Source organism: Akebia trifoliata, chromosome 15 (assembly GCF_017979445.1).
Source record: "Akebia trifoliata isolate Shusen 1 chromosome 15, ASM1797944v1, whole genome shotgun sequence".
In the NCBI taxonomy this organism is placed as follows: Eukaryota; Viridiplantae; Streptophyta; class Magnoliopsida; order Ranunculales; family Lardizabalaceae; genus Akebia; species Akebia trifoliata.
Window position 1 is genome coordinate 27,685,120 of NC_141389.1, and position 25,824 is coordinate 27,710,943.

At 34.2% G+C, this 25,824-nt stretch overlaps 4 protein-coding genes and 1 long non-coding RNA gene across 6 annotated transcripts; 1 reads left to right on the forward strand and 4 right to left on the reverse strand.

Annotated features, from left to right (window-relative positions):
• Window positions 1-781: 781 nt before the first annotated feature.
• Window positions 782-1,902, reverse strand: LOC147384986 (uncharacterized). The gene has a single exon (XM_086425482.1). The coding sequence runs from the start codon at window positions 1,548-1,550 to the stop codon at window positions 1,002-1,004; it is 549 nt and encodes a 182-aa protein (XP_086281608.1). The 5' UTR covers window positions 1,551-1,902; the 3' UTR covers window positions 782-1,001.
• Window positions 1,903-3,317: 1,415 nt separating this feature from the next.
• LOC147384987 (uncharacterized) lies at window positions 3,318-5,999 on the reverse strand. Of its 2 annotated transcripts, XR_015172581.1 has the most exons (3): window positions 5,621-5,754; window positions 5,323-5,526; window positions 3,318-3,816 (listed from the first exon to the last, which is right to left on the reverse strand). It is a non-coding gene; the product is annotated as an uncharacterized LOC147384987 (long non-coding RNA). The 2 variants fall into 2 exon arrangements; XR_015172580.1 differs by having other exon boundaries at window positions 5,323-5,999.
• A 2,491-nt stretch (window positions 6,000-8,490) lies between these two features.
• Window positions 8,491-9,549, forward strand: LOC147384988 (uncharacterized). The gene has a single exon (XM_086425883.1). The coding sequence runs from the start codon at window positions 8,534-8,536 to the stop codon at window positions 9,350-9,352; it is 819 nt and encodes a 272-aa protein (XP_086282009.1). The 5' UTR covers window positions 8,491-8,533; the 3' UTR covers window positions 9,353-9,549.
• A 2,055-nt stretch (window positions 9,550-11,604) lies between these two features.
• LOC147384989 (vesicle-associated membrane protein 727-like) lies at window positions 11,605-15,126 on the reverse strand. Its single transcript, XM_086425884.1, has 6 exons — window positions 14,973-15,126; window positions 14,141-14,379; window positions 13,854-14,049; window positions 13,620-13,740; window positions 12,144-12,206; window positions 11,605-12,034 (listed from the first exon to the last, which is right to left on the reverse strand). The coding sequence occupies exons 2-6, from the start codon at window positions 14,328-14,330 to the stop codon at window positions 11,891-11,893; spliced, it is 714 nt and encodes a 237-aa protein (XP_086282010.1). The 5' UTR covers window positions 14,331-14,379; window positions 14,973-15,126; the 3' UTR covers window positions 11,605-11,890.
• Window positions 15,127-20,127: 5,001 nt separating this feature from the next.
• On the reverse strand, window positions 20,128-20,947 carry WOX7 (WUSCHEL related homeobox 7). Its single transcript, XM_086426397.1, has 2 exons — window positions 20,487-20,947; window positions 20,128-20,359 (listed from the first exon to the last, which is right to left on the reverse strand). Exons 1-2 carry the CDS (start codon window positions 20,806-20,808, stop codon window positions 20,151-20,153), a joined length of 531 nt encoding a protein of 176 aa, XP_086282523.1. The 5' UTR covers window positions 20,809-20,947; the 3' UTR covers window positions 20,128-20,150.
• Between the last annotated feature and the right edge of the window lie 4,877 nt (window positions 20,948-25,824).

Sequence of the window (25,824 nt, forward strand, 5' to 3'; positions counted from 1 at the left end):
GTTGTAAATGGAAGAAAAGCTTCATACCTCTAGTCTCTGTACCGATGTACAAATCCTTAAAGAATGATTAGTTGGCATATGTTCGATATTCTTTTTGCTTTTTTCTGGACAATGTTGCATTCTCTTAATCTTATATTCAGTGAGTTTTACAAGCTTTAGTTTAGATTTATTGATATGTAGTCCTTAAAGGCAGTTTCATAATCTTTTTGTTTTAAGTGTAGAAGCTTTGCTATCTTCTATCATGAGTTGTAATATTTCATTTTGGCTTGACATTCTTTTTTTTTTTTTTTTTAAGAACAACATTTGTGCCGATAATCGCAAATCTTTGTGGTTAGGCTTTGCATTTGATGACAATTTACTCCCAAAATGGTTGAAATTGGAATCTTGTTTTGCAATGCAGAACTTCGCTTCATTTCATTTTGTTTTCTTAAAAAAAAAAGTGATGAATTCACTTGAAAGTCATTAATTCGTGTTTTTTCTTTTAATATCTACGAATTTGTAGATATACTAGCGAATCCATTGATTATAAGAGTGATGAATTTACTTGAAAGGCATGTTTTGGGAATTAAAATGAACACTGCATCGAAACCGTAATTTGAACATAAGTTGCACACATTGTAAGAAAAATCCATTCTTTTATATGACATTAATTGGGGTGCCTTTAGTTAAAGTTGGTGTAGCAATGGAATGTCTGTTAAATTATAGAGCAACACTAATTATGTAATAGTTTTAAAACAATTCAAATATCTTTTATGTGCATAACAAAGGGTTGAGATGGAAATAGATTCTCAATCCATCAAGTTCCCTAGGGATTGATCCGTTGATGATCACTCCTTTGAAGTAGGTAAGTATATACAAACACATATTTCCTCGAGATCCGTACTGAATTTGTAGAGATTAGTACAGGTTTTCTAGAGATACAATTTTCTTTGAAAATGACTAAAATGCCCTTAATCCTCTGAGTCTCAAAACCCTCACCTTGGAAACTATGTTGATGTTTCTCAAACGATGAGTTCGAGATCAGACTTATTTTCCTGCTCGATCACATCAAGGAAGATAGGATCAACAACAATATGACTATCAACATGAACCTTAAACCTGTGGACCCACCAAACCACCTTAGCCGTACCTTCAATGTCCACTATCGCATCCAACACCATCTTCCGTCGCGCCACGTCAGCAAAGAACCGCGAAGCATGGTGTGCTAGTTCCATCCCATTGAGCCGTGCAGGAAGCTGAAGCGTCTGGCAAGACTTAGCCGGCTGGGAGCCGGCTTGCACTAGAGCGGAGCCCAATAATGAGCCTTGGTAGAAGATGGACATGGAAGAGGAAGAGTAATCGATGGGGACGATGTTTGGGTTGGTGACGTGTACGGTGAGGATCATATCTGCATCGACGACTGGGAAGTTGAGCTTGAAGGATGTGAGGTTGATAGATATTACATGGAAAGTTGGGTCCTTTGGCTTCCCCAACATAATTCCAGTTGTAGCCGTCGCTACAATTGCGCCGGTTAGTGCCGAGCTCCAGCTCCAATTTACGTTTTTGCCCATGTTTCTTAGGAAAAATTACCGCTCTGTCGGCTCTCGTTCCAGGTGTTTAAAGTTGATCTGGGAACTTGGAAATGGATAAGCGATGTTGAGGTCTTCCGAGTGTGGTTTCTAGTTATCTGTAATTATTTTGTATATTGAAGGGCAATTATGTGATTCAAAGTACTGATAGAGCTAGTTGAGATTTTTTTAGCTTCTTTTGCCATGTCAACTTTTACTAAGAGCACCCAGAGATGTGTGATAATTCTTTGTTGGTATCATATGAACTGGTGTCCTATTAGTAAAAATTGGTGTGCAATAGAATCTTTCTCACTTGGAAAGTAGTCAAATATTAACCTACTGTTCAGAGAATCCATTTTCTTCTCTCTAAATGATCAAAATATCCTCATTTACAATTGCTGAGTGAAGAATTATCATAACTTTATGAGTCATGATATATTGTTGAAAAAATGTTGATGTAACTAACAAGACAGAAAATCAAATGTAAAAAGAACAATTGAGACGTGATAAATTACTGTCTTTAAAAGTATATCGCATCCTACAAAGATTATATCCTAATGTAATGTAATTGGTACAACGGAATACCCTTCAGGATACAACAATGGTTGAGAAAGTCAAACAACTCAGATTACTCCCTTTGTAGAAGATTGGAAGAAAATGAAATGTAGGACAACTCAAGAAAAGAACAATAGAGAACAAAAAGTTTTTGTGTTTCTTTTTTGTTGGAGAAATTTGTTTTTATAGACCAAAGTTTGACCACCCCATAACCATCCAATTAATTTAGTCAGAATGGTAAATTAACAGTTAGATTAAAATGTTATAATTGCTAATTAGCACAACAACTAAATTAAAATGGTTTAATTAATTAAAACAAATGGACCGACTTGAATCAAATAAAATCCAGTTTAAAATAATATTTTGATTAGCAAAAATGAGCCAATCCCATGCATACACAAGACTAGAAAGCGAGGATTGCACACCCCTTGCACGCACCAAACTCTAATTGGAACTTTGAGATTTTCCTCTGGGGCCCCGTGCAAGCGTGAGCCTCCTATTATTTCTAACCTTACCACACAAGTAAAACAAGATAATATATAAAGACATAATTAGTCTTTCTCATAGTGGATGTGAGACTAAATATTTTAGACAACAAGTTAAAAACTCATCACTTATGTGTTGTATATATCCAATATAGTTAAACAAGCAAAAAGTTACTTTTGCGTTTGATAATACCAAAATAAATAAAAGCCAAGTGTACACCACTTTTAACCAAAATAACTAAAATCACTTTGTATTTAAAAATCTTAAAATAATTAAATTATTACAACAAATATGATTCGTCAAGTGACATACACAATCTACGTGACAAGTTCAAAATTGTGGATCTGTACACCTTGGGATACACGATGTCACTTCCCCATAAAAAAGTGTATACCGAGGCGAATGGATCTACGGTTCTCAAACTTGTCTACGTCAGGGAGTCGATTGAGTATGCCACTTGGCGAGTTTTATTATCTAGATTCTTAACTTTGTATAGATATTCAAAGAATGCTGATTTTGTAATTCAACCTGATAGGGTAACTCAAAAATAAAAACTCACTGATGTGGCAGGTGCAAGAATCGTAGATTTTTTCCTTGCGATACACAACTGCACATGTTTTTTCGGGCAACTCTTCCGTGGAATGTGACCTATAGAGACAATCATTTTTTTTTCCCGTTACTTTGTATGCCATGTTATACTATGTCAGCTCAACACAAACACTCATATGATTAGACAACAATCCAATCCTTTTTAACATGTTTTTAAGTCAAATTACAATACTTGAATAATCAACCATTATATGTACAAAACTTATAACAAACTCAAACCATAATCAATCACTCGATTCTATCCAATCATAAAACTATAATTTTCTTTTATTTATTTATTTATTTATTGTTTCCTGGTGGTAGTGGTGGTGGTGGAGGAGGGGGAGGCAGTTGCATTTTTTAAATGGAATAGTTCAATGGCAGTAGAGAGAAAATAGTACTAAGATGGTAGAAGCCAATGCGATAAATCCATTGTTGTTGCCCTTGCAATGGCCATTGTTATGGTGCGGACGGCGGTTGTTTATGGCCCCCGATGGTGTCTTGGTACCGCTGTTGTCACTGGTGTCGCTGTCAACTGGTTTTCCACCCTCACGCTTGTTGAAAGATTCAAGATGTCCATCTCCTCCTCGGATCAGTTTCACATCTACTCTTTCGTTTCCCACATTTTGCTCCACGTTTGCTACAAAGAAAAAGAATCAGCCACATTTTAATATTTATGAAAAAATAGCTTTTTAGCCAATTTTGTGACTATTTTTAAATGATTGTATGGACAATTTGATGACACACAATCCCTATTGTATATGTGCAAAATCCAATGGTTTGGAATAAATGAACTTAAACAAGATCAAGTTGACTTTTTTCTTTTATGATGGGGTTCTGGACCAATATGCTTAATGCTTGACTAGTCGGATCGAGGCAACTGACTTCTTAGAGCATCATATCTTGTTCAAATCCCACAGGTACATACACTTACCCACAAATCAACACGTATTTGATAAACATGGATACATGCTTGTTTGGGTAGCTAATAAGGGGACTTGAACTCAAGACCTTTCCCTTTGTTTTGAGGGATGATATTTGAAATAAATACTTAATATTAATTATTCATCATTAGTCAAAATTGACTTTCGGTGAAAGGGATAAACATAATCTTGCATTTTAATGGAGGATAACCTTAATATCTCCAATTTCGAAAGGAGTATTACTTTAATTCCCTTATTTTTTCTATTACATAAATTAGATTAAACATCATGGTTTTAAAACTCATTTTGATGTCTCATCTCATCCATGAATGAGACCGAGTCGTCTTGGACGAGTTTTTCAATACATTTTGAATCATCTCATTCAACAATGAGAAAAAAAAATGAACTATGGTATTAAATGTTGTCCAATGCATTTGACTTATCTATCCATCTTGTTGGTGGACAATACTGAGACATATCGGATGGGTCATTTTGATCTCTGACGAGATTTAAAACCATACAAGACATATCATCCTAAAATCTCCTTTTATATAAATCAAAGATATATATATATATATATATATTTAAATGATTATGTTTAAATGAAAAGAAAACCAACAAACTTAATTTATACTAAATCATTGTTCGAGCTCTTCCCAAATTGTCCAAGTTTCCCAAAATGTGGGATTTGATAACTTGAGTTTCGGATAAAAAGGAGATTATCGTTTTGTGACCAAATTGACTCGCCCGAGTTACTTCAATCTTATCTAAGGAATAAAAACTATGTATGTCGTTGTGTATCAGGTGGCCCAATTGCTTTAACTTTGATAAAAAGTAAAAGGAGAAAGAAGAGGCGCACCACTCTTTGGATTGATTCCTTTTATTTCACAAAAAAGTGAATAAAAAATAAAAGAGAGAGAGAGAGAGAGAGAAACTAGTCTAACAAAATCAAAACAATTATAATTTTTTTTATAAAAAAAAGTAAAGCTGCTTCTTTGAGATTTTTTTTAGAAGAAATATGAGCTACACTTCATGTCTATGATCTTAGTCTTCCATGCACCCAATCCATAGAGCTCTTTCTCTCTCAAATTTAAATTAAAAACAATTGTTTTTTTTTTTTTTTTTTGTTTGTTTCTCTAAACACCATGAACAAAAACAAAAGAGAAATTTATTTAACTATTAATTTTAGAAAATAAAAAAATAAAATAAAAGAAGAAGAATACCTACTACCAAGGTTTTGTTTAATGGAGGAGATGAAAGAAGATGAAGAAGGTAGGCAAAGAGCACCATAACCCATCCAATATCTCTGATCCTCATAGCTTCCTTCCTTGGCTCTCTCTCTCTCTCTCTCTACCAACAACTTCTTACTTACAAATACTACTTAATCTCTCTTTAATACGCCCACCGAAAAATTTCAAAAGCTCACTCTCTCTCTCTCTCTCTACCAACAACTTCTTACTTACAAATACTACTTAATCTCTCTTTAATACGCGGCCCACCGAAAAATTTCAAAAGCTCAACAAATCCTAAGCTATCCTCTCACACTCGTAGTTGGGATGCTTAGGCATCCATTCATGTTATAAAAGTGTCTCGACTTCGTTTTTCAACCTTTGGTGCTCCGAAGAGATAAAAATTAATTAGTCTCGACTTTTTCATAAAGCCAATATACGTGGCACAAGTATGTTTATTGAATTAAATATCATACCGTTATAATAAGAATGCTGATAATCTGCTATACGCACGTTGCAACTCAATCGACTTACTTGACGTGATAAGCTTGAGAATTGTAGATATGCTCTTTTCAAGATATAAAACTGTGACTCCATATAAAAAGGTGGAGTTTTGTATCCTAAAAAGAGTAGATCTACGATTTTCGAGCCTGTCATGTCAGGTAAGTCAATTGAGTATGCCACATGCTTAAATCAGATTATCACGACTCTTATATTAATAGATTGAATTAGGGATATACATTCAGACAAACCTGAGTTGACCTTAAAACGAAATTTTGGGTTTGGCTAAAATTGAGATCAATACTAAACTTTCATGCTAAGTTCAAGTTTGTATACAGAATATCAAACCGATACTAAACCTAACCCAGAAATTTTAGGTTTAGTTCCATTAAAAATGTATTTTTTAAAATAAAAAACTCTAAAATTAATTTTATGAGTTGTGCTTGAGTGACCTCATATCGCACATCTTAACATGAAAATGGATATGAACCATACATACTATTTCACACATATCTCGAGGAAAAGTATTTATGATTCCCATACACTTTCATGTCAAGGTGTGTAATGTGAGGTCCAATCTTGAGGTCACTCCTGGATGACTCTTAATGGAATGGAGGAACCTCATTCAATCAACATTTATATCCCAAGAGTTGTGTTGGAGTGACCTCAATATTTGACCTCATATCACACATCTTAAGGTGAAAGTGTCTGGGAACCATAGATAATGTTTCCTTGAGAAATGAGTGAAAAAACATCTATGACTCTCATACACTTTCACGCCAGGGTGTATGATGTGAGGTCCAATCTTGAGGTCACTTCAGCACTATTCATATCTGAAATCTTTGGATTAGGACGTCGATGAGGAAGTGTGATGGAAGGGCATCCATCCAACATGAAGAACTCCTAACCTCCCAATTATTTATTTTAATGGCCCGAAACATTTTAGGTATTTCTACCTTTTTTTTGGGGACAGTACCAAAATAATCATGTATGAGGCCAAAACTATTGGCCCTACCATGTTTTTATAATGTTTATCAAGAGTTATATGCCTATTTGGGTATTTATAATCTTTTATTAAAATGAATACCCACAATGAAATTACCGACCTTATTTTTTAGAGTTACTATTGACACCTCAACTTTTACTTATTACATCCTATTTTCTTAAAATATTTATCACCCCTGTTTCATTCAAATTATAATCTCAACGTTATAAAATATTATCACATTCATTCAAACAATTTCAGTAGTTGGTTGTTAAAACTATGATTACTTAAGGCTCTTAGAAAATCCTAAACACACACACACCAAAAAAAAAAAAAATTTAAAAAGGGAAAACATAAAAAGAGAATTTTTATCGGCACCCCAACTTTTACTTACTCTCAATCATTCACTTATTTTCTTTTATAATCATCGAGATTGTCACTTTTTTTTAATAAAAAAATTAATGAAACAGATTATACAAATAAATATATAGAGTTTTTACGGACATAAACTGTATTTATATATATATATATATATATAATTATTCAAATAAATAGAATTTTTCAAGAAGGTACTCATTTAACTGAATTTACCTCTATACCCTTATTTCAAGAAAGAACTGTGCTAAGCTGGAGGTGGATTTTCAATACACGTGGCATCATGCCATCGATTCACTGGAAATCTTACCATATCTATAAGGCGCGGATAGTTAGGTCGTTGTAGAATGAACCATCCTCATACACGTGTCACATGAATAAAAGTCTCAGATAGCTGTATGGGTTGTTCACACACGAGTCGCATAATAAAGTGAGTCACAAGAAGTAGAAAGTACAATCACACCTGTTAACGACAGTTACTTACAGAGTCGTGTTGGGGTGACATCAGACTTGTACCTCATATAGCACTTTCTAAACGTGGAAGTATGTAGGAAGGAAAATGTTGAATTGCCTACCTTCGACAATATATTCAACACTGAGATGATGTGGCGGTGCATTATGGTTTCAAACCGTATCATCTTAGTTGTCTCAATATTAGGCATAGACGAAACGGATGGACAAATCAAATTTTCAAATGATATTTAGAACCCCACATTCATTTTTGCAAATTTTTGAGCGAGTCGTCTCAAACGAAAACTCTATATCTAGCATGAATGAGACAAGATATGAAATCGAATTTTAAAATCATGTGGTGCATAGAGAATTGTAGATTTCTTTATTTGTATTTTGAGGAAAGAAATTTGTGATTATCTGTGCATTGTCACGTCAGTTGAATACTGAACAGTGTCCAACTAAGGCAGTGTAGGATGGTTCGTGTAAAAATCATAAATGCTTTTTCACTCGTATCTTGGAGAAAAGAATATATGATTCTTACACTCTTTCATATCAGAAAAAGTGAGATATGAGGTACAATCTTGAGGTCACTTCAGCATTATTCGGACAAAAAAAAATTAAAAACTAAAAACTAAAAAAAACAAGAGGGAAGGGAAATGGATCACAACAGAAGATGTGGCGCAAAATGCACTAGTCAACCCCTCCATACATCACCTCTAACCTTATTTCACTTTTATGACTCTCACACACAACTCACAACACCCATCACCAATTTTATATAGATAGATAGAAAGATTGAGCTCTCCCCATCTCCACATTTCCTCCTCTGCGCTCAACCTCTCACCCACAAAACTACATAACTCTCTCTCTGACACACACATACATACAACCATGGCTTCATGTAGTGGCCTTCAACAAATCTTTGAAAACCCATTGCCGGAAAACCCAAGTCTCATTGAATCCTTGTCCTCCTCATGGAACCAAATCAAACCCATGAAACCCATTGAACTCTCTTCCTTAACTGAGATCTTTGGTGAACTTCATTTCAAAGAGAAGCCTGAATCACACTCCTCTCTTCCTCCATTTTTAACCCCATCATCGTCATCATTGCCGTCTCCTTCTTTAATGGATTTAAATTCAGAGGCTAGTATGGAAAAACTCAATGAGAACAACAAGGAGTCATCCTTGGAAACTCAAAAAAATAGTTACTTGGGTTGTTCCAAGAAAAGTGAGAGGTTTCCATCAAAGAAATCAGAGAATCTTCAGCTTTGTACTGAGGGACTAGGATTCGAAAGCTTCGATGATGTTGAGGATTCAAAGAATGAGACGGAAGATGATATGAAGAACCATAAGGGTAAGGAGAAGGAGAAAGTGAGTATTATGAAGTACTCATCACATGAAAATCAAGAAGAAGAGTTTAGAGGATCAAAGACAAGCTTTAAGAGCTTTCCTCCACCAATTTCTTGCATTGGTATGGGTGGAAAGCCTTGTGTTTGTCTTAAATCTTATCGACACGATGGAAGGTTTGTTCTGAAGGAGATCAGGATTCCAAATCATGAGGTTTTGCACGCGTTTAGAGAAGATGGGCGTCTAAAGCTTCAACTTGTTCATCCCGACAAAGAAATCCAAGAAGAAGAAGATGACGACAACAATGACAATGATGAAGAAGAGAAGGCTGAAAGCATCAAAGATGAGATTGAAGGCGATTAGTAACGTTTAGGGAATTTCAAGGTCTGGTTTCTTTACATGTCATTTACAAAGATTTTCAATCCAAAAAAAAAAAATCTTTGGTTGCCATTCTAATTTGCTGAGACAAGTCTTATGGATTAATTAGTAATGGCTTGTAGTTTAATTTTCTGTTGTATTCGATCCGATAGGTTTGAAAAAAAATGAACTTTTCTCTGTAATCTTTGGTGATAATTTATCATAGTTCATCTCTTGTTCTAAGCTATAGAATGGGAACCATTACAAAATCCTTGGCAAGTTCAAACAAAACATGCTTTTAAGGTTTAGAGCAGAAAGTACACATATGAGCAAGAAAGCACAACTATAATATGGTTAAAAAAATTTGTAAATCAGTCTACTTCACATTTTTATAAAACCAAATGGGTTGATGTTCAAAAACCAAGATCAACATGTTGTACTAGTAATAGTATATTCTTGTCCTAGCCATATTGGGTAAGCTAAAAAGAAACTCATACTTGGGATTGCAGTAATCCCCATTTTTGTTGAAATAAAGAGAGAGACGTCAGACAATCGGACAATTTAGTTTGCTAAATAATTTACCAATCCATGAGTGTTGAGAGAAAAGTTGTATCTAGCTTAAAATAAATCCTAGAGATGATTTGGCGTAAAAAATCTCAATGATTTGTGCATCAAACAATAATAATAAGAATATATTGAGCAGATTTAGGAATTTCAACAACAGATCATGGGAGGGAAAATGTTACCAAGACAACTGAGATCCAAGTCAACTTAAGAACTACTTTAAGAAACTTTTCCAAAAGGCTAGGAAATAAAGGTTGCATTATAGATGTTGAGCATTCTGCCATAGTGAAACATTTTGTGTTGAATCAACTATTCCTGCATACTGGGCATCTTCAAAAGGGCATAAAATAAAACATCCAGATCTTCAAAATACACAATGTTTAAAGTCAGGCCTACCAACACTATCATTTCCAAGATGAGAAATAAGAACCCACTCAAAGAAAAAATAAAAAAGAAAGAACATATCAGAATCAACTGACCTCAGAATGTAAATTAGAGATGCTCCATGGGCCAGTCCTTTGGAAAAGAATAGATTCTCCGAGGCAACTTTTTTTGTCTTTTTTTTTTTTTTTTTGCATGTAGTGATATTTGAACTGAACCCTGAAAGGAACTTGTGTGGTAAATACAGCATTATAGATCCAAAGACATTTAATTTTTCTCCATCATAGATTTCAGGATGAATGGTTCTAGTCTTTTGAGGGTTTAGAATTAATTTTCTTGGTAAGAAAGTATGACCGCTGATGCTCAAATCCAAAGACCACCGTCTTGCAAGACCGCAGCCTATAAACGACATATCTACACACAGTCATGGTTTCTTAGGGGACCATCTAACAAATAATAACAAATCGTACCCATAATCAGCGGATTGACTCCCATATTTTCCTTATTGTCCAAAATAATTGGACAGTTGCAATCTTCAGATTTTGAGGCAATATTTGGCGCAGGGAATCTTCTAGATGAAAGCCACTGAAAGATGGGTCCCACCCACAACCAACCACAGCCCTACGTATTAGGGGTGCAATTTGGTTTGGTTTGGGGCCACATCAGAACCGAACCAACATAGGCCAGGTCCAGTAAATGAGAATCAGAACCGAACTTGAATCAAACCAAACTAAATGGACATATGGTTAGTTTGGTCAGTTCGGTTCTATGGATTGCTAATATCTTATAAACCTGCTTGAAAGCAACATAATTTTAATGAAAAAAAACATAAATAATGAGCATGAAATTTCATATAATTTGGTAAGTCATTAAGAGTTTGATTCCTGGTTTGATTATGTTCTATAGAAACCTTGAAATGAGTACTGAACTGAATTAATAGGTTCTCCATTTTCTTAACCCAAAACCAAACCACAACTTGTTCCAAACCGAACAAAACCAACCCAAAGCCATTGGTTAACCACTCATTGTATTTCTTCAATCTATTAAGTGTGACTTTAGATTTTTCTTATCTTAATATCATCTTGATAAGCCCTTTCAAAGAGATCTAAACGAGGATGACATTTAAATAAGTTTGGTGTACTACAAACAAACACATCTGACAGTTAAACAGAACCAAGTCTTATCTGGATAGGGGGAGTTGCAAAATTTACATGAAAGGAAGGCACAATATGGTAATGTATCGTGGCCCCAAAGAGACATGGGCTTAATCTTTGGTGCTACTGACACTAGTGATTTTAGTCTACAGGTTGGGATTATACCAAAAGAATCCAAACTTATTATAGAATCAAATTCAAATTTAACAAATTATAGCAAGTACTATAATGCTTGTTAAGGTAGCTAGCTAATCTTTATAATGCAGAAATTATCTCCAAGAAACTTAAAAGTACCAGAATTACCAAGTATTTCAGCAGTTCAACTGATGGTACGGGTAGAGGAAGTTAGATCCTATACATTCATCAGTGCAATACTCCCAATATTACAGAAAGGCATTTTATACACAAAAAAAGTTCACTAATGTTCTTTGGCTTCCTTTCTGGATCAACATTTGAATCCCCTACAAACCATCAACCACAATATGATAATGATGGCAAGGATTGCACCACCAACCACCAGCTTCAATCTGAGGTTCTGCATCCACATCTTCCGCCGTAGTTGCCTGCCCTGCCTCTGGAAGCTATCTGCCTGAAACCCATTTGTATTGGATGCCCACAAAGATCATGCAAATAGGTCAACCTTCATAAATTCTTCGATGTTCTATAAAACACTATAGTACTGTCAAAAAGGATAGTACCTGAAACTGAAGGTTTTCTGTTTTATCCACCAAAAGTTCTATCTTCTCCCCACGTTCCAGAACCTGGGACAATATTTTAAAATTATTTTATCAGATTAGACAACAATCTCCGATCAGTTTGTTATGAACTAGCAATGACTAAAAGAAACGAGACCGGGTGTATTTTTTAGGGGAATATGAAGGCAAACAACTTCAGTGTGATAATGGAACAATCATGTGTCTTGAAAGTGGTGGTAGTGATAACATTATGAATCATGGAGAACCTCAGATAGGTGAATTCGTAATGCACGTTTCATTGAAGTACATGACATATTTCCTTTGGGTTACTACCTTCAAACCTGACCGACCAGTATTTGGTGAATAAAAAAATCTTGGGTCTGATTAGGTTGGATCTAAGTTTGCAACAAAAAATGTTTTCCATCCTTCTCTTTCACTCAACCAAATGGAAAGAAAGTCAATTCCTTATAAATAATTTCACGAGACAACCCACTTCTCAGATGATGAGTTTCCACAAGAAGTACATCTTCTGTGGAACAAAAGCAGCCAACATGTTTTACTCTTGGAAATTGAAATAGATATTATATAGATCATGCATAAATGAGACCCACAAAGTATCATAGCTATCATCCAAGAATCAGACAGAAAATGCAGCAATTATGTGGGTTAGTAGCAAAGATCACTGTCTAAGGAGGTTAGCATATTCGACCAAAAGAAGGTGAATGGCCTCTCACACACAGATGTGACTAGAACTTTTAAAGTATACTAGATTAAGGAATGGACTTCCAGAAGAAAGTAAAGATACCTACAGAATTGGTCATTGTCTTGAATACTTGATGCAAATGCATGGTTGACCTCCTAGATAAGCATTCTTATCAACTTAAAGAATGGTTCTCTTGAAAACATTTAAAAGTCTATATAATAAAACATAAGGGTGGACCCCACTCCTTTTTCTCAAGATTTATACTCTATAAAAACGTATCTCGAGGACAGTTATCCCTCCATTTTGCCTTTTCTCTTCTCTTCCCCTTTCAAGAAGACTCCCAACTTTATTGTCTTCTCTCTTCTACCCCTTTACAAAAACACCCCTACAACTTTCCATATTACTTTTCCTCTTATCCAATTTTGTTTCCACATTCACCCCCTAAACCCCAAAGAGGATGCCCGTGCCGTAGAAATGTGCAAACTCTAGTATACACCCAAGCACAAAGGGTTTCACACATAACCAACACCGACAGGGATGAATAATAACTACACAAACTGTAACCTTGTTAGACACAAAGTGCTCTCTAAATAATACATGAATTAATTACGACTTTCAGAGCTCAAGTATTTATTTAAAGACGGAACAATTAGGGTATAATTTACAGTGCAGATTTACAAATTGCATACCTTGGCCAAACCATGCACGCTAATACAATCTTAAGTATCTTCTTCACTCAAATTACGATATTACTCCCTAAGGAAAGAAACATATACCTTCTCAATATTGTCCATCATTATCCCTTTGACCTCTGACAATTGCGCCATGACTTTGGAAACCTTACTCATCTCTTCTGGATGGCTCATGCAATAATTCATGAGCTCGTTAAGCCTTGGACTGATTCAACAAATCAAACATCACAATCTCACCAAAAAAAAAAATTGCAATAAAATACAACAAACACATTAAAAATCAAGCATCGTCAACTTCATGCATGAATTTATACATACCCAAATTCCCTGTCAAGATTATATGCAATATTAAAACTGTCTCCAAATAAATCGTCATCATCTTCATCAGCTAATGGGTGTTGACCCTCACCACTGATACTTGCCCCATAACGTTGCTTAAAATCATCTTTCACTCGATCAAGAAACGCAAACGGTAAACTCCTCCCAGCTGCTTCATCAGCAACAACAAGGAAAACTACGGTCCCAAAGATCATGAAAATCAAACATTAGTAACAAGAAAATCAAATAAAAGCAACAAAGAGTGGAAAACAAAAAAAAAACTATACCGAATCCATTGTCGATGAGATAGTTGAATGTGTGACCATCACAAGAGTAGGTGTGCTTGCTGTTATTCGAAGGAAGCTTTTGTAAGCATTGGACTGCAATGGTACTAAAGTTCCCGGAAAATGACGTGTACTCTGCTAGGACGACGTTACCCTTTGCAACAAAACTATATATTAAGCCCCTCTGACTCATGGCTCGGGTATGGATTTAAATATGTCAAAGCGAGAATTTCACTGCAAACCTACACGGATCAAAAACTCTAACTCATGAATTGAAATGCAAATGCATCACATAAATAACTGTAAACCCATAATTTAAATGTTGAAAAATTAGAATCTATTCAATTTTTTTTTTATAATGGAAAATGGGCCATTTCAATACAATTCTGAGTTGAATCAAGACCCCATTTTCTTTAAATAAATAAAAAATCTACTTTTTTTTTATCATGCAAGAAGCAGATTCTGTTAGAAATGAATCACGAGTCCCCCTGTCATGCATTACTAATCCTCATATGAAATAAGGTAAAAAATCAAGAGGGGCATAATCAAAGGGTCTATTAATCTAGAATCTCAAAACGAAAATGTGATCAATTAGAGCAACAAGACAAAGAATTTCAGAGATTGAACAAAACAATATGATCTAAAACCCAATTTCGAACGAAAAAGAGATGTAATCGCTTTTATTCGAAACAAAACATAGATCTTGGCATGGATTCCATCAAATAAAGAGTTTCACGAATAACATACGAATACTCGATCAAATAAACCCTAATTTAGATATTAAATCGAAGAGGAACGAAAGATCGAGTAATATAAACGGAAAGAAAGCTTAAACCTGAAACCCTAATGTGTGTTGCTTCGAGTGCAAGCTTTCTTCTGCGGTATTCGTCTCAAGTGGTTGAGAAATTTGCAGAGTGGAGGAGCCGGTCGGTTAGGATCGTGGGATTGCAAAAATGGGTATCTAATTACAATAATAACCTTAAGAAAAGAGACCTATTATTGTCACACCAACTTTTACTAATGTCACACCAATTCTTATATGGTTAGTTCTCTAAGAAAATCATACCCTTCCACGTTTCGATAAATAATTATGATACCCTCCACTGTTATGAAATTGATGGCGACCCTTGACCTTGTTCTTCTTTTATAAACTATAATAAAATGAGCAAAAACAACTGATTTTTGTACCCTAAACCAATCATTATCTTCAAGATCATCAACCTCTATGATAAATTATTTTAATTCTAATAAAATTTATTTTCAATCTATCATTTTTTAACTTCCCCTTAATCACTAGTAGAAAATTATTAACTTTTCTATTTCAAATCTTTTAATCCAATAGCCCTATCTTGCTCTTGATGTTTGAAGGTTAAGGTAGATAGAATAATAAAATAGTTTCATATTCAGGAGGGAAAGACAAAAGGTTTGTTTGGCATGATTGTCGTTATTTTGCTTCTTCAAGTGATCTCAGTTGGTCTTAAAGTAGGGTTGGCAATGATCCAAAATATACCTAATGTCTGAACCAATCCGATCCAAAAAAACATGAAAAATTGAATTTTCAAATTGAAATCTTAAATCCAAAATAATTTCGAATCGGATTTTGATGTATCCCAATCCAAAAAAAATCAAATCCGAACATATTTCAATAATTGATTTTATTTTTAATTTCATATAAATACATTTAGATAAAACGTTTTAGTCTTTTTTATTTCCCTTTATATTTGTAGTAGGAAAGTAAATATGTTAAAATTTTATTTTATTTATATTTTTGAACATTGATCATTTGAAAATAAGGCATGTATTTAGATCGGGTACATCTATAAAAAAATTCGGATCGATATTGGAGTGGCACTGATCCAATAGCGAACCAATCCGTTGTCAGTCCTATCTGAAAGTGCTTTAATAGGTATTGTACTTAATATCCCACCAATTAGGAGGTTTTTGTGGAATTTTGGAGAAGTAGACATTAGGTTGCATTGCGAAGAATTGACAAGATTTGGTATAATTTGGAAAGTGATCTTATTGCTCTGAAACCTTTCAAAGACATAGAACGACTACAGGAATTCTTGGATTGTGTTTCTAATGATGATGGGTAAGTTTTGCTCATTTTCCACAACTTAGAGTGACACTCAATAACTATTTGTAGCGAATTCAATCACGATTTGGATATAAGAGTTCTCAAAGTGGATGTTTCGGGAGCAATTCAATTGCTTTTATCTTTATTAGTTGTTCCCATTTCTTGGGTGTGGATTGTGATTGTTTCCTGAGGTATGTTTTGGAAGGCGATGAAGTAGGGTTTTATGGAGTTTTGAAAATTGAAAAGTGCCTATCTTTTCCTTCGCCTTTAGTAAATGAATTTTGGTTCATGTAAACACATAAACCTCTGAGAGAACTCTACTGACTCCCGACTTCAACAAGAATGCTTATACATTACATCGAATGAGACATGTAATCAAGTTAGAGTCATAGTAACAAAAAAAAATGGCGTTTTACTTTTTTAAAATGTAACAAAAAATAATGTTTTTTTTCACATTTTTTTCACATTATATAATTTAGTGATTCATAAATGTTAAAATATGGGATTTGGTGATAATATATTGGTTTTATGAATTTTTATTTTTTTTCAATAGCGTATTACTTTGAACAAAAGATATGTTGACGAGTAAAAATTTTGTTAACATCATAACATGTATAATTATATATGTTGGAGAACATTTTATACTGGAACCATAGAATAAATTAATATAATTTTCTTATGTATTATTAGATATATACATTTTTTAAGATATTTTTTTTATCTTTTATTTTCATCATTTTTTCTCCTTTTTCTTTCTCGTTTTCTATGTTTTTTCCAAAGTTTTTCCTTGCCATTTTAAACCCATACTTTGACCTTGTGACTATGGTTAGAATAACCATTTAAAATTTAAAAAAAATTAATTCATTAAATTAAATTTTAAAGATAATTCTGAGCTTACATAAATACTATTTTTATTACTTATGTGTAAATGCACGTATCATCACTAGTGTGGATTAGTGGAGATCTAGGTCAGATTTGACATTTAAGAATTTGATTGGAAATGCCATAAATGGATTAAAAAATAGGGAAATTATTAATAAAAATGATTATATTACAACTTAAAATGTTTTTCTCTTTTTGAAAATTATGATTATTATTTTAGTTAATCTTATTATTTTTTTTTTCTCTTTTTAAATTTGCTTATAATTTTATGTATATAAACTTTTGACACACATTTTTAAGAAAAATAATTATAAATTATAAGTTCTTTTACACATCACTTTTCATTATATAAACCCTTACCAATACTAAATTACCTAATATTAATGAGGAATGAATTAACCTAAACAACCCGACTTTACTAGGGTTCGAGTTGAGCATTTCATACCCGAGGTCGGTTTCAGCAAGGGTGCAGGTTGGTGTTTATCAAGTTTGGGCTGAACACGAGTTGATCCCCAACCCGCCCTAGTTATTATCCCACCAATTTTTACGAATCCTCGAATTAAAGGGAGCGGATCCTCTGTAGTATATTTCCTATGTAGCTCTTGTTCTACAGTCCGTAGAACATCAAATTAAATAAAAATAACAACATAGATAGGTTCGATTATTCATGATTTAGATCAGATTTCAAATCAAAATTCAAAAAAACATTTTTTGGGCCTTTAATCTAGTGTTTTAAAATGGACGGTCATTGAGATGAAATCCAAAGAATATTTATCCTACAGATACGTGACACATCATCGAGATACGTCAGAGAATTTCTAAGCATGCATTGGAAGCATATAAAAAAAATTTCCACTCCATAATTACATCAAATGAAGCCATACTACCATAAATACAGAACGAGAAACGCAACTTAGGATTCCACCATTATATTCTTAAAGAAAAGAAGCAAATTAAAGCTCCATAAGAGACCACCGAATCTGACCCACATGAGAGCGTACGTCAGTTGTTGGCGAAAAGGCCACCAAACTTCTTCTTAGGGTTGGGAGGAACAACGACAGAATTCTTCCCACTGTTCTTCTCTTCAACCTTCTTGAGAATTGGATCAGTCTCAAAAAACTGATCTTCTTTCTGTAACCCTCCCAATATCCAGTCTAGAGCTCCTTTCTCCTCTTTGCTTCCTCCGCTAGCGCTCTTTGTCGCTGTCGTTGTTGCTGCGAAGCCATCTTTCTTTCGTGGAGTGGAGTGAATAGAGAGAGAGAGAGGAATCTGTTTGGGATAATATATTCTTCTTAATCATTTTGAGTGAATCTGAACCGTTAGATCGTTATGGAGATTTTGATCATAATCCACTTGCATCTTTTTGTGGCATGAGCTCGCCACAAGCGTCTTATCTTGAATATTCCTTATTTAAAACATAAAAAAATTATGGGCTTTCATTATTGATATGACACGTGTCTGTGTTACAATTTTTTTTTTTTTCGTTAAATAGTACAATCCCTCTCTAAGTTGATGACAAGTGTTACAATGGGAGCATGCGGTGTTGTAGAGGAAAAAATTCTACGAACTTCTAAAATAAAAAATTATTTTCACAATTGATTTTTAATTTTAAATTTGGATGCTTGGTAGCTATTCATTTTCAATTCCTTGGATCAAGCTTGAAAAATTATGCTTTTTTGTTCTAAAATCTAAAAGGTTGTGGTATTTGATTGTCAATGCGATAATCAATACGAGCTCAATGACTCATTTTGAGATTTTAAATCTCAAACTAAAAATTTGTGGGCAGAGGAAGTTAGGCAAGAGAGAGAAATTATCTCTCTATTGTTGATGTCATTTGCGTCACATGTCAAACTATAATGGAAACTCCTAGCCAAGAAGATAACTAAATCAACTTATAAAGATATTAATCGCTCTTAGATTCTTAAAATCTATTCCTTATTCTCATCCCTAATCTGCCTAGCTAGTTGGCAGATTAGATGCACAATTTACTCTGACCTGCATCTAGACATAATTCTTATTGGATTTAGTCGATCAGTGTTGAGATGTTGATCTTATTGGGTACCAATCACTTATAACATATTCTCCTCTAATCTACTTTGACTTTCGTTTGGATCTAGAAATGTGTATGTCTCAAATCATTTTCTAAGGGGTATTTTCAATACAAAATCCAATTTTCAAAGTGTATTTATTTGACTTTAACATGTGTCCTTAAGGCACAAGTTAACAAGTCCCTTCTTTTAATAAACCTAGAGTCGTGCTGGGGTGACACAAGACACAATTCCGACGTGGAAATACATACATAAACCATAGATGATTTTTAATCATATCACGAGAAAACACATATATGGTTATGTGCACATCCCACGTCAGGATTGTGAGAATCGTAGTAAATGCCTCTTATCATTCTAGCATTTTCCAATAACCTAAATAAGCAGGATTAGCAACTGTGGTTTTAAACTATACTTTAGATCAGATGTTGGAGAGGTCAACAGATGTACGATTGGCACATTGCCACGTGTTCACCTTTTAAAATACCGGAACTACCCTTAACGTGGTTGTAGTCTAAAAAACCCAAGGCAGTCAATGAAGCTTACCTTTGGAATCAGTGACACAGAATTTAAAAGACGAAAGAACAGTTGGTATGTGCAATCAGACCAATGTTCGACTAATTTCTTCAAGTATTTAATACAAACTCCAACAACTCATCGTGAGAGAGAGAGAGAGATCTCGAATTCCCAAGCATTCAAAATTCCAACAGAGTAAACACAGAGAGATAAAACAACATTACGAGTTCGTAGAGGAGGGAGAATGTCGAAGCATTTAATTAAAAACCTCCTCCCTTCGAGATCTCGATTCTGAAGTTGAGTTTTTTTTTTTTTTTTATAACAGAAATCCCAATAAAAATTAAATAAAATGCAAAAAAAAAAAAAAACAGATTAAAATCAGCAAAATTTTCATAAATCTCTTTGGAATTTTTATCCTTTTTGATGCACTTATCTTACGATCCTTCGATCGATCAACATTAATGTCTCTATTTTTTTTTCTTTTTTCAGATTAAAAGAAGCTCAAACGCAGATCTAATGGCGGATGATCAATCTCTCTTCCGATTACATACGAAAATGCATTTGTCGTCTCTTTGAATTCGTTCCTCATCCATCCGAGCTTCTCATCCGACTCAGATTCTTCGTAAGGATTCAAGGGAAAGAGTTGCAGAGTTTCGATTTCTCTTTCAGGCTTTTTTACTTGATTCACCTCTCTAAAATCTGCAAAAGAACACAAAAAACAGAACCAAAAAGAACAAAGAAACCCTAAAAATCAGATTTTTAAAGAAAGAAAATTCTAAAAAGCTTGAAAACTTTTTTCTCTCTGTGTAGATTCTTCTTGACTTACGTTTTGTAGGTAAAGATTTCTCCTCTCGATCAATAGAACCTCGATCTTCAAAAGATACTCTCCTTCGTTTCTGTCTTTCTCTCGCTTTATGGTTCTGAAACCAATAGAACACATTCTTGCTCTCGATCTTACCGTAAAAACTTAGCTGAGAAGAAATTTTCTGGATCTGATCTGTGCTTGGAGTTCGAAGTCCAGATCTGAACAAATCAGTCAGAACTTTAACTTGTTCTGCAGTCGGATTCCAACGTCCACACTTTGTTCCTCCTCCATTGATGCCTCCATTTCCTGCTTTAATACAAAAACCTGACATTCCTTCGTCCATATCTGAGCTTTAGAAACTTTGGATTTCAACTCTCTGTCTATCTGATCTTACTTTCTGAGCTCTAAAGATCCAAATATGTTCTCATTTATAGTAAGATAAAGAAGATTTGTTTATTAATTTTGTTTCAGAAGTTTCAACTTAAGCTGAAAGAATCACTTCTCTCTTAATTTTTTTATATTTAAATCTGCTTTGATTTGAGGGAATATAAGATGGGAACTGACAGGGATTTGGTGTTTTGTCTTGGTTTTTTGTGCAGAGAGATAAATAAAGAAAGAGAGTAGAGACATCCACAAAAGCTGCCACTTTCAACATTTCGATCGTCGAGGAGAGACAAACAGTAAGTTTTAAAGAACTTATTTAATCTATTTTTATTTTTATTATTTTATTAATCTCTACATTTCCGAATGAGAGAGACAGAGAGAGAAATGCCATCTAGACCCAATAGATTACCAAAAGCTTTTGAGTTTAGAGATTAAAAAAAAAAAAAAAAATTAGAGATGAAATTCTGATTAATAAATGTACGATTCTTTTCGCCTATAATAAATAAATCGAAAAAAGTGAAGAAATTTTGATTTTATTGAAAATTGTTGGATGATTCTTACATGAACAATACTAGGATATATTTAAAGAGATTGGATCAATGAAGAAATAGAAAGTAGCTTAATACAGAGATACCAATTATCCATGATAGGTGAAAGTGAGAATATCTTTATTTCGTCACATCATATGTCCATTCAATTTGAGATGTTGGAGAATCTAATATATTTCTGAGGTATACAACGGACATCTCACCAGGTTGTGATGCTTGGTACATTAACCAGAGGATTCCAACGATCTAAATAATTAATAAAATTAATTAGGATAATAAATAAATAAATAAAAATAATTGATACTTATTTGTTCAAATAATTGATCATTAGACTAAAACCCACAAATGGACTTGAATCCACATTTGTATCCTATAACATGGCCTCGATCAATTGAGACATGTGCACATATTAGCGTTTGGCCATTTAGTCCCACATCAGACACTCATTGTCTTGTCTCTCTCTTTATAAATCACTGAGTCTTTTCACTCATTACTAATTGGTTTTGAGTTGGATTCCCAATTTTATAATGATATCAAAGTGGATATTTCTCTCTTCTATGTCACCCAATTCACATTTCCATGTGCTCTAGCCTAATCCGGCCCACACATGTTAGGGCATATTGAGTTTAGTCCCACATTAGATACAAATTACATTGTCTCTTTCCTTATAAGCTCACAGGCTTTTCCACTCATCACCAATTGGCTTGAGTTGGATGCCCAAATTTATCATAGTATCAGAGCAGTCATTTTTCTCCTCTACATCACCCAGTTCATATCTATATCTGGCCCACACGTGCGGGGGCGTATTGAGTTTAGTCCCACAGCGAACACTCATTACCTTGTCCCTCTCTTTATAAGCTCTTGGGTCTTTCCATTCATTATCAATTGATTTTGAGTTGGACCCCCAACTTTGTCATGGTAGCAAAGCAGGCATTTCTTTCGTCTAAATCATCCAGTTCATATCTCCACGTGTTTTGGCCTAGTTCGGCCCACACATGTGTGTAGGGAACTTGAATTCCTCGAGAAAATGGTCATGGGAAGTTTTGAGTAATTGGGTTGCTAATGATGCCATTGTTTCTAGATGAGTCGTGATAATTTGACTACCCCTGATGTGACAAGTTCAGGAATTGTAGATCTGCGCTCCTCCAAAAAAAAAAATTGATTCCCTCGAGATACACTTTTTATGGGGGAGTGTAGCCGTGTATCCCGAGGAGCGCAGATCTATAGTTCCCATACTTGTCACGTCAGGATAATTGATTGGGTTTGCCACTGGGTTTATTAGATTATCACGATTCTTTTGGTATCATAACAATCCAAGTTCAATTCATAAACTAGACTTTTTTTCTTCTTTTTTTTTTTCTTTTTCATTTTAACTTTATGTCGATAGCTACCAATTAAGAATGATTATTGTAGAGTATGAGTCAATGTTATTGTCTTATCTCAATTGGAAAAATCCTATTGTCTGATCTAAATTTGACGGTTGTGATGTCAAACTGACAAGGACTCTCAGTTTAGTTGACTAACAGAAGAATTCACTCTAAGAAATGTTAGAAGAAATTAAAACTTCTTTGAAGGTTCTAGGATTGGAAACTAAGACAAAACCACCAAGTTCAGGACACCATACAACCAACAAAAAGGGGAAGCAAGTTTGGTTCTTCTTATGTCTTGTCTTAGGCAAACAAATACTTTTATTATTTCTCTCACAGTCTTCGTTTGTTTTGATAATAAGTTAGAACTTAAAACACATCTTGATGGACTTGGTCTTTGTAACACATATAAAAATGTTTCTTTTTTTATTGGTCTTTCCACTTGTTTTTGTTTAGTCTCTAAATATAAAACTCACACTGAAAATCCGTTTTGCGTGCTTCTACAATTCCCAAGGCATATTCTCTTTGCATGAAGTCTAGTTTTATAACTTTGTTTGGAGAAAAACTTGTGTAGCCATGTGACGAGGACAGTTTGGTACATATACGACTTGATTAATGACATGTGGAACTTAATCAAGTCGAGTTGACTCGGCTGAGATCGATGTATGTCGAGTTAGAGAAGTTTTACAATTAAACAATGAACCAAGGATTGCTTGGATACCAAACATTATGAAACGTAAAACCCAGAGGGGTTGGCTCAATAGCAATTTTGGGCTCAATGCCCGTAGGTCATGAGTTCGATATCCAGTATGAGCATTAATTTCTTAGGGGCCACCTGTTAGGGCACACCGTCACTTTCCTGGTGTGTCATGCTTGTGATGTACGAACATTTCATGTGCCCCGAGACTAGTCCTTGGACAAGATCGTGGTCTATGGACTGCACAAAGCCCAGATACAAGTCTGATTTGCCATCTATAAGGATATCTAATTATATAAAAAAAACACATTATGAAACGAAGTAGTTCATTACATGATTCATACTGAGTATTTAAAATACAACGAACTCGTATTAACCAATTTGAAAACCAAAACTAGACGAGCCCGTTAGGACCATGGTTTTAAAACTTGTTTTGACATCTAGTCTCTAATGAGTTTTTTTTATATGTTCTAGACGTCTTGTTCAACAATAAGAAAAATGAACGTGGGTTTTAAATCTTGTTCGATACATTAACTTGTCCGTCCTTCTCGTTGTTAGGTGATACCGAGATGACTCAAGCTATACGTCTCGGTCTCGATCTCGGACGAGTTTTGAAACCATAGTTAGGACCAAACTCGGATATAGCCAACCTCTTTAGGGTGGGTCCAGCTGGAGCCCATCCACCATTGACAGCCTAGAAATGAGCACGTGAGAGTGGGGAGAGGAAATGAGGGGATGCCGCAAACCAAAACACTAGAACAACTCAGAGGTGCAAATGTTTTTCAGTGATAACAGCGAAGACTACACTATACTACTTGAAGACTAAAATATAATATAAAATCTAGTTTCGATTTTATTGTATTATAAAGAGGGCACGCGTGAATTCAAGGCCGCCCCGATTTCTGTCTTTCTCTCTTTGTCTTGGTCAGGCTTGTCGGAAAGCTTACCCACAAAAAATTTCTCGTCTTTTACTTCTAAACTTCAAAAGCAAACTTGGGGCCGATTGCTTCTTCTTGGGAAAATTCACGAAAAAATATTGTTTGTCAACGTTCGCTTGCACATGAAATTTCAGACTTTCTAATATAAAACTAATAGTAGAGTTTGAAAATAGAGTAGTTTAAAAAAAAAAAAAATCATATTCTTCCTTCAGAAAAATCATTTTCTCAAGGAATAAAAAATGATCTCTAGTGATTTTTCCCACAATAATTTTTAACAAATAACAAAAAAATGTAATCGAATTCCTTTTTCCTCGTAAAGGAAAGGCCCACATTACTCCCATGGTTTTAAAACTCGTCCGAGATCGAAATAATTCATCTGATTTGACTCGGTATCGTCCACCAACAAGACAGATTGACAAGTTTTCTCAAATCTGACATGATTCTAAAAAATCAGTCGATTGTATCATTCTTGAACAAAACGACATGAATAAATCGAAAAACTCATCTGAGATGAGATGTCAAAACGAGTTTTAAAACCATGCGTTACCCATCAAGTAGTTCATTATAACTTTTTTGTAATACTGTTGCATTAGAGTTCTTTATCCAACAAGTTGCAAAACCATTGACTTAATAAAAAAGTGGGTTAAAAACTAGGATTGACCATTATGAGCCACCTAACAATTCCAAAACTCTTTTTCTTTTTTTGGGAAAATTACTTAAAAGGACCTTGGCCGAGGGATATCCTTCTAATTAGTTCCTAATAGGACATTTAGTGAACTTTTTATTGGTGATCTCACTATTTTTTTATTTTTATTATTTTGATTTTTTTATTATTGCTGAGTTCACCACTTCTTATTTACTGTCGAACTCAACAATAAGTAAAATGGTGAACTCTAAACTGTTAAAACCCACTCATTTTCAATTTTCGAGTAATGCATAAAAAGATCAACTAAAAACTTGAGATAACGATGTGTTTAGATGAATTCAACCCAAAAGAACCATTCTTGATTGATTTTCATTCAAAAACTACGAAAAAAAGTGAAGAAACTCTTGAAAATGACTTCTTCCTTCTTAAATTCTTTTCGATAAAATGAAATCTTTGAAACTCTATTGAGATGTCAAAAATTCAATTTTTTAAAATGAAAACGATGACTTTGAACGGTTAGGACATGCAATTGTGAGAAATGTAGGAGATAAGTTCCATGGACCATTAAAAAAGAAAAATGTCATTAAAATGGACTGTTAAGAGACCACCCAAAATTTAGGGATTATTCAGAAAGAAGTCCCTTTACCAGGACCTTTAAATAATTATCCCTTCTCTTTTTTTTGTTTTTATGGTAAAAGGGTAGAACAGAAAAGCACGACGCTAATCCCTCAAAGATTGAGGTGAAATTCATAACTTTTATCAAGAGAGATTTAACGGGA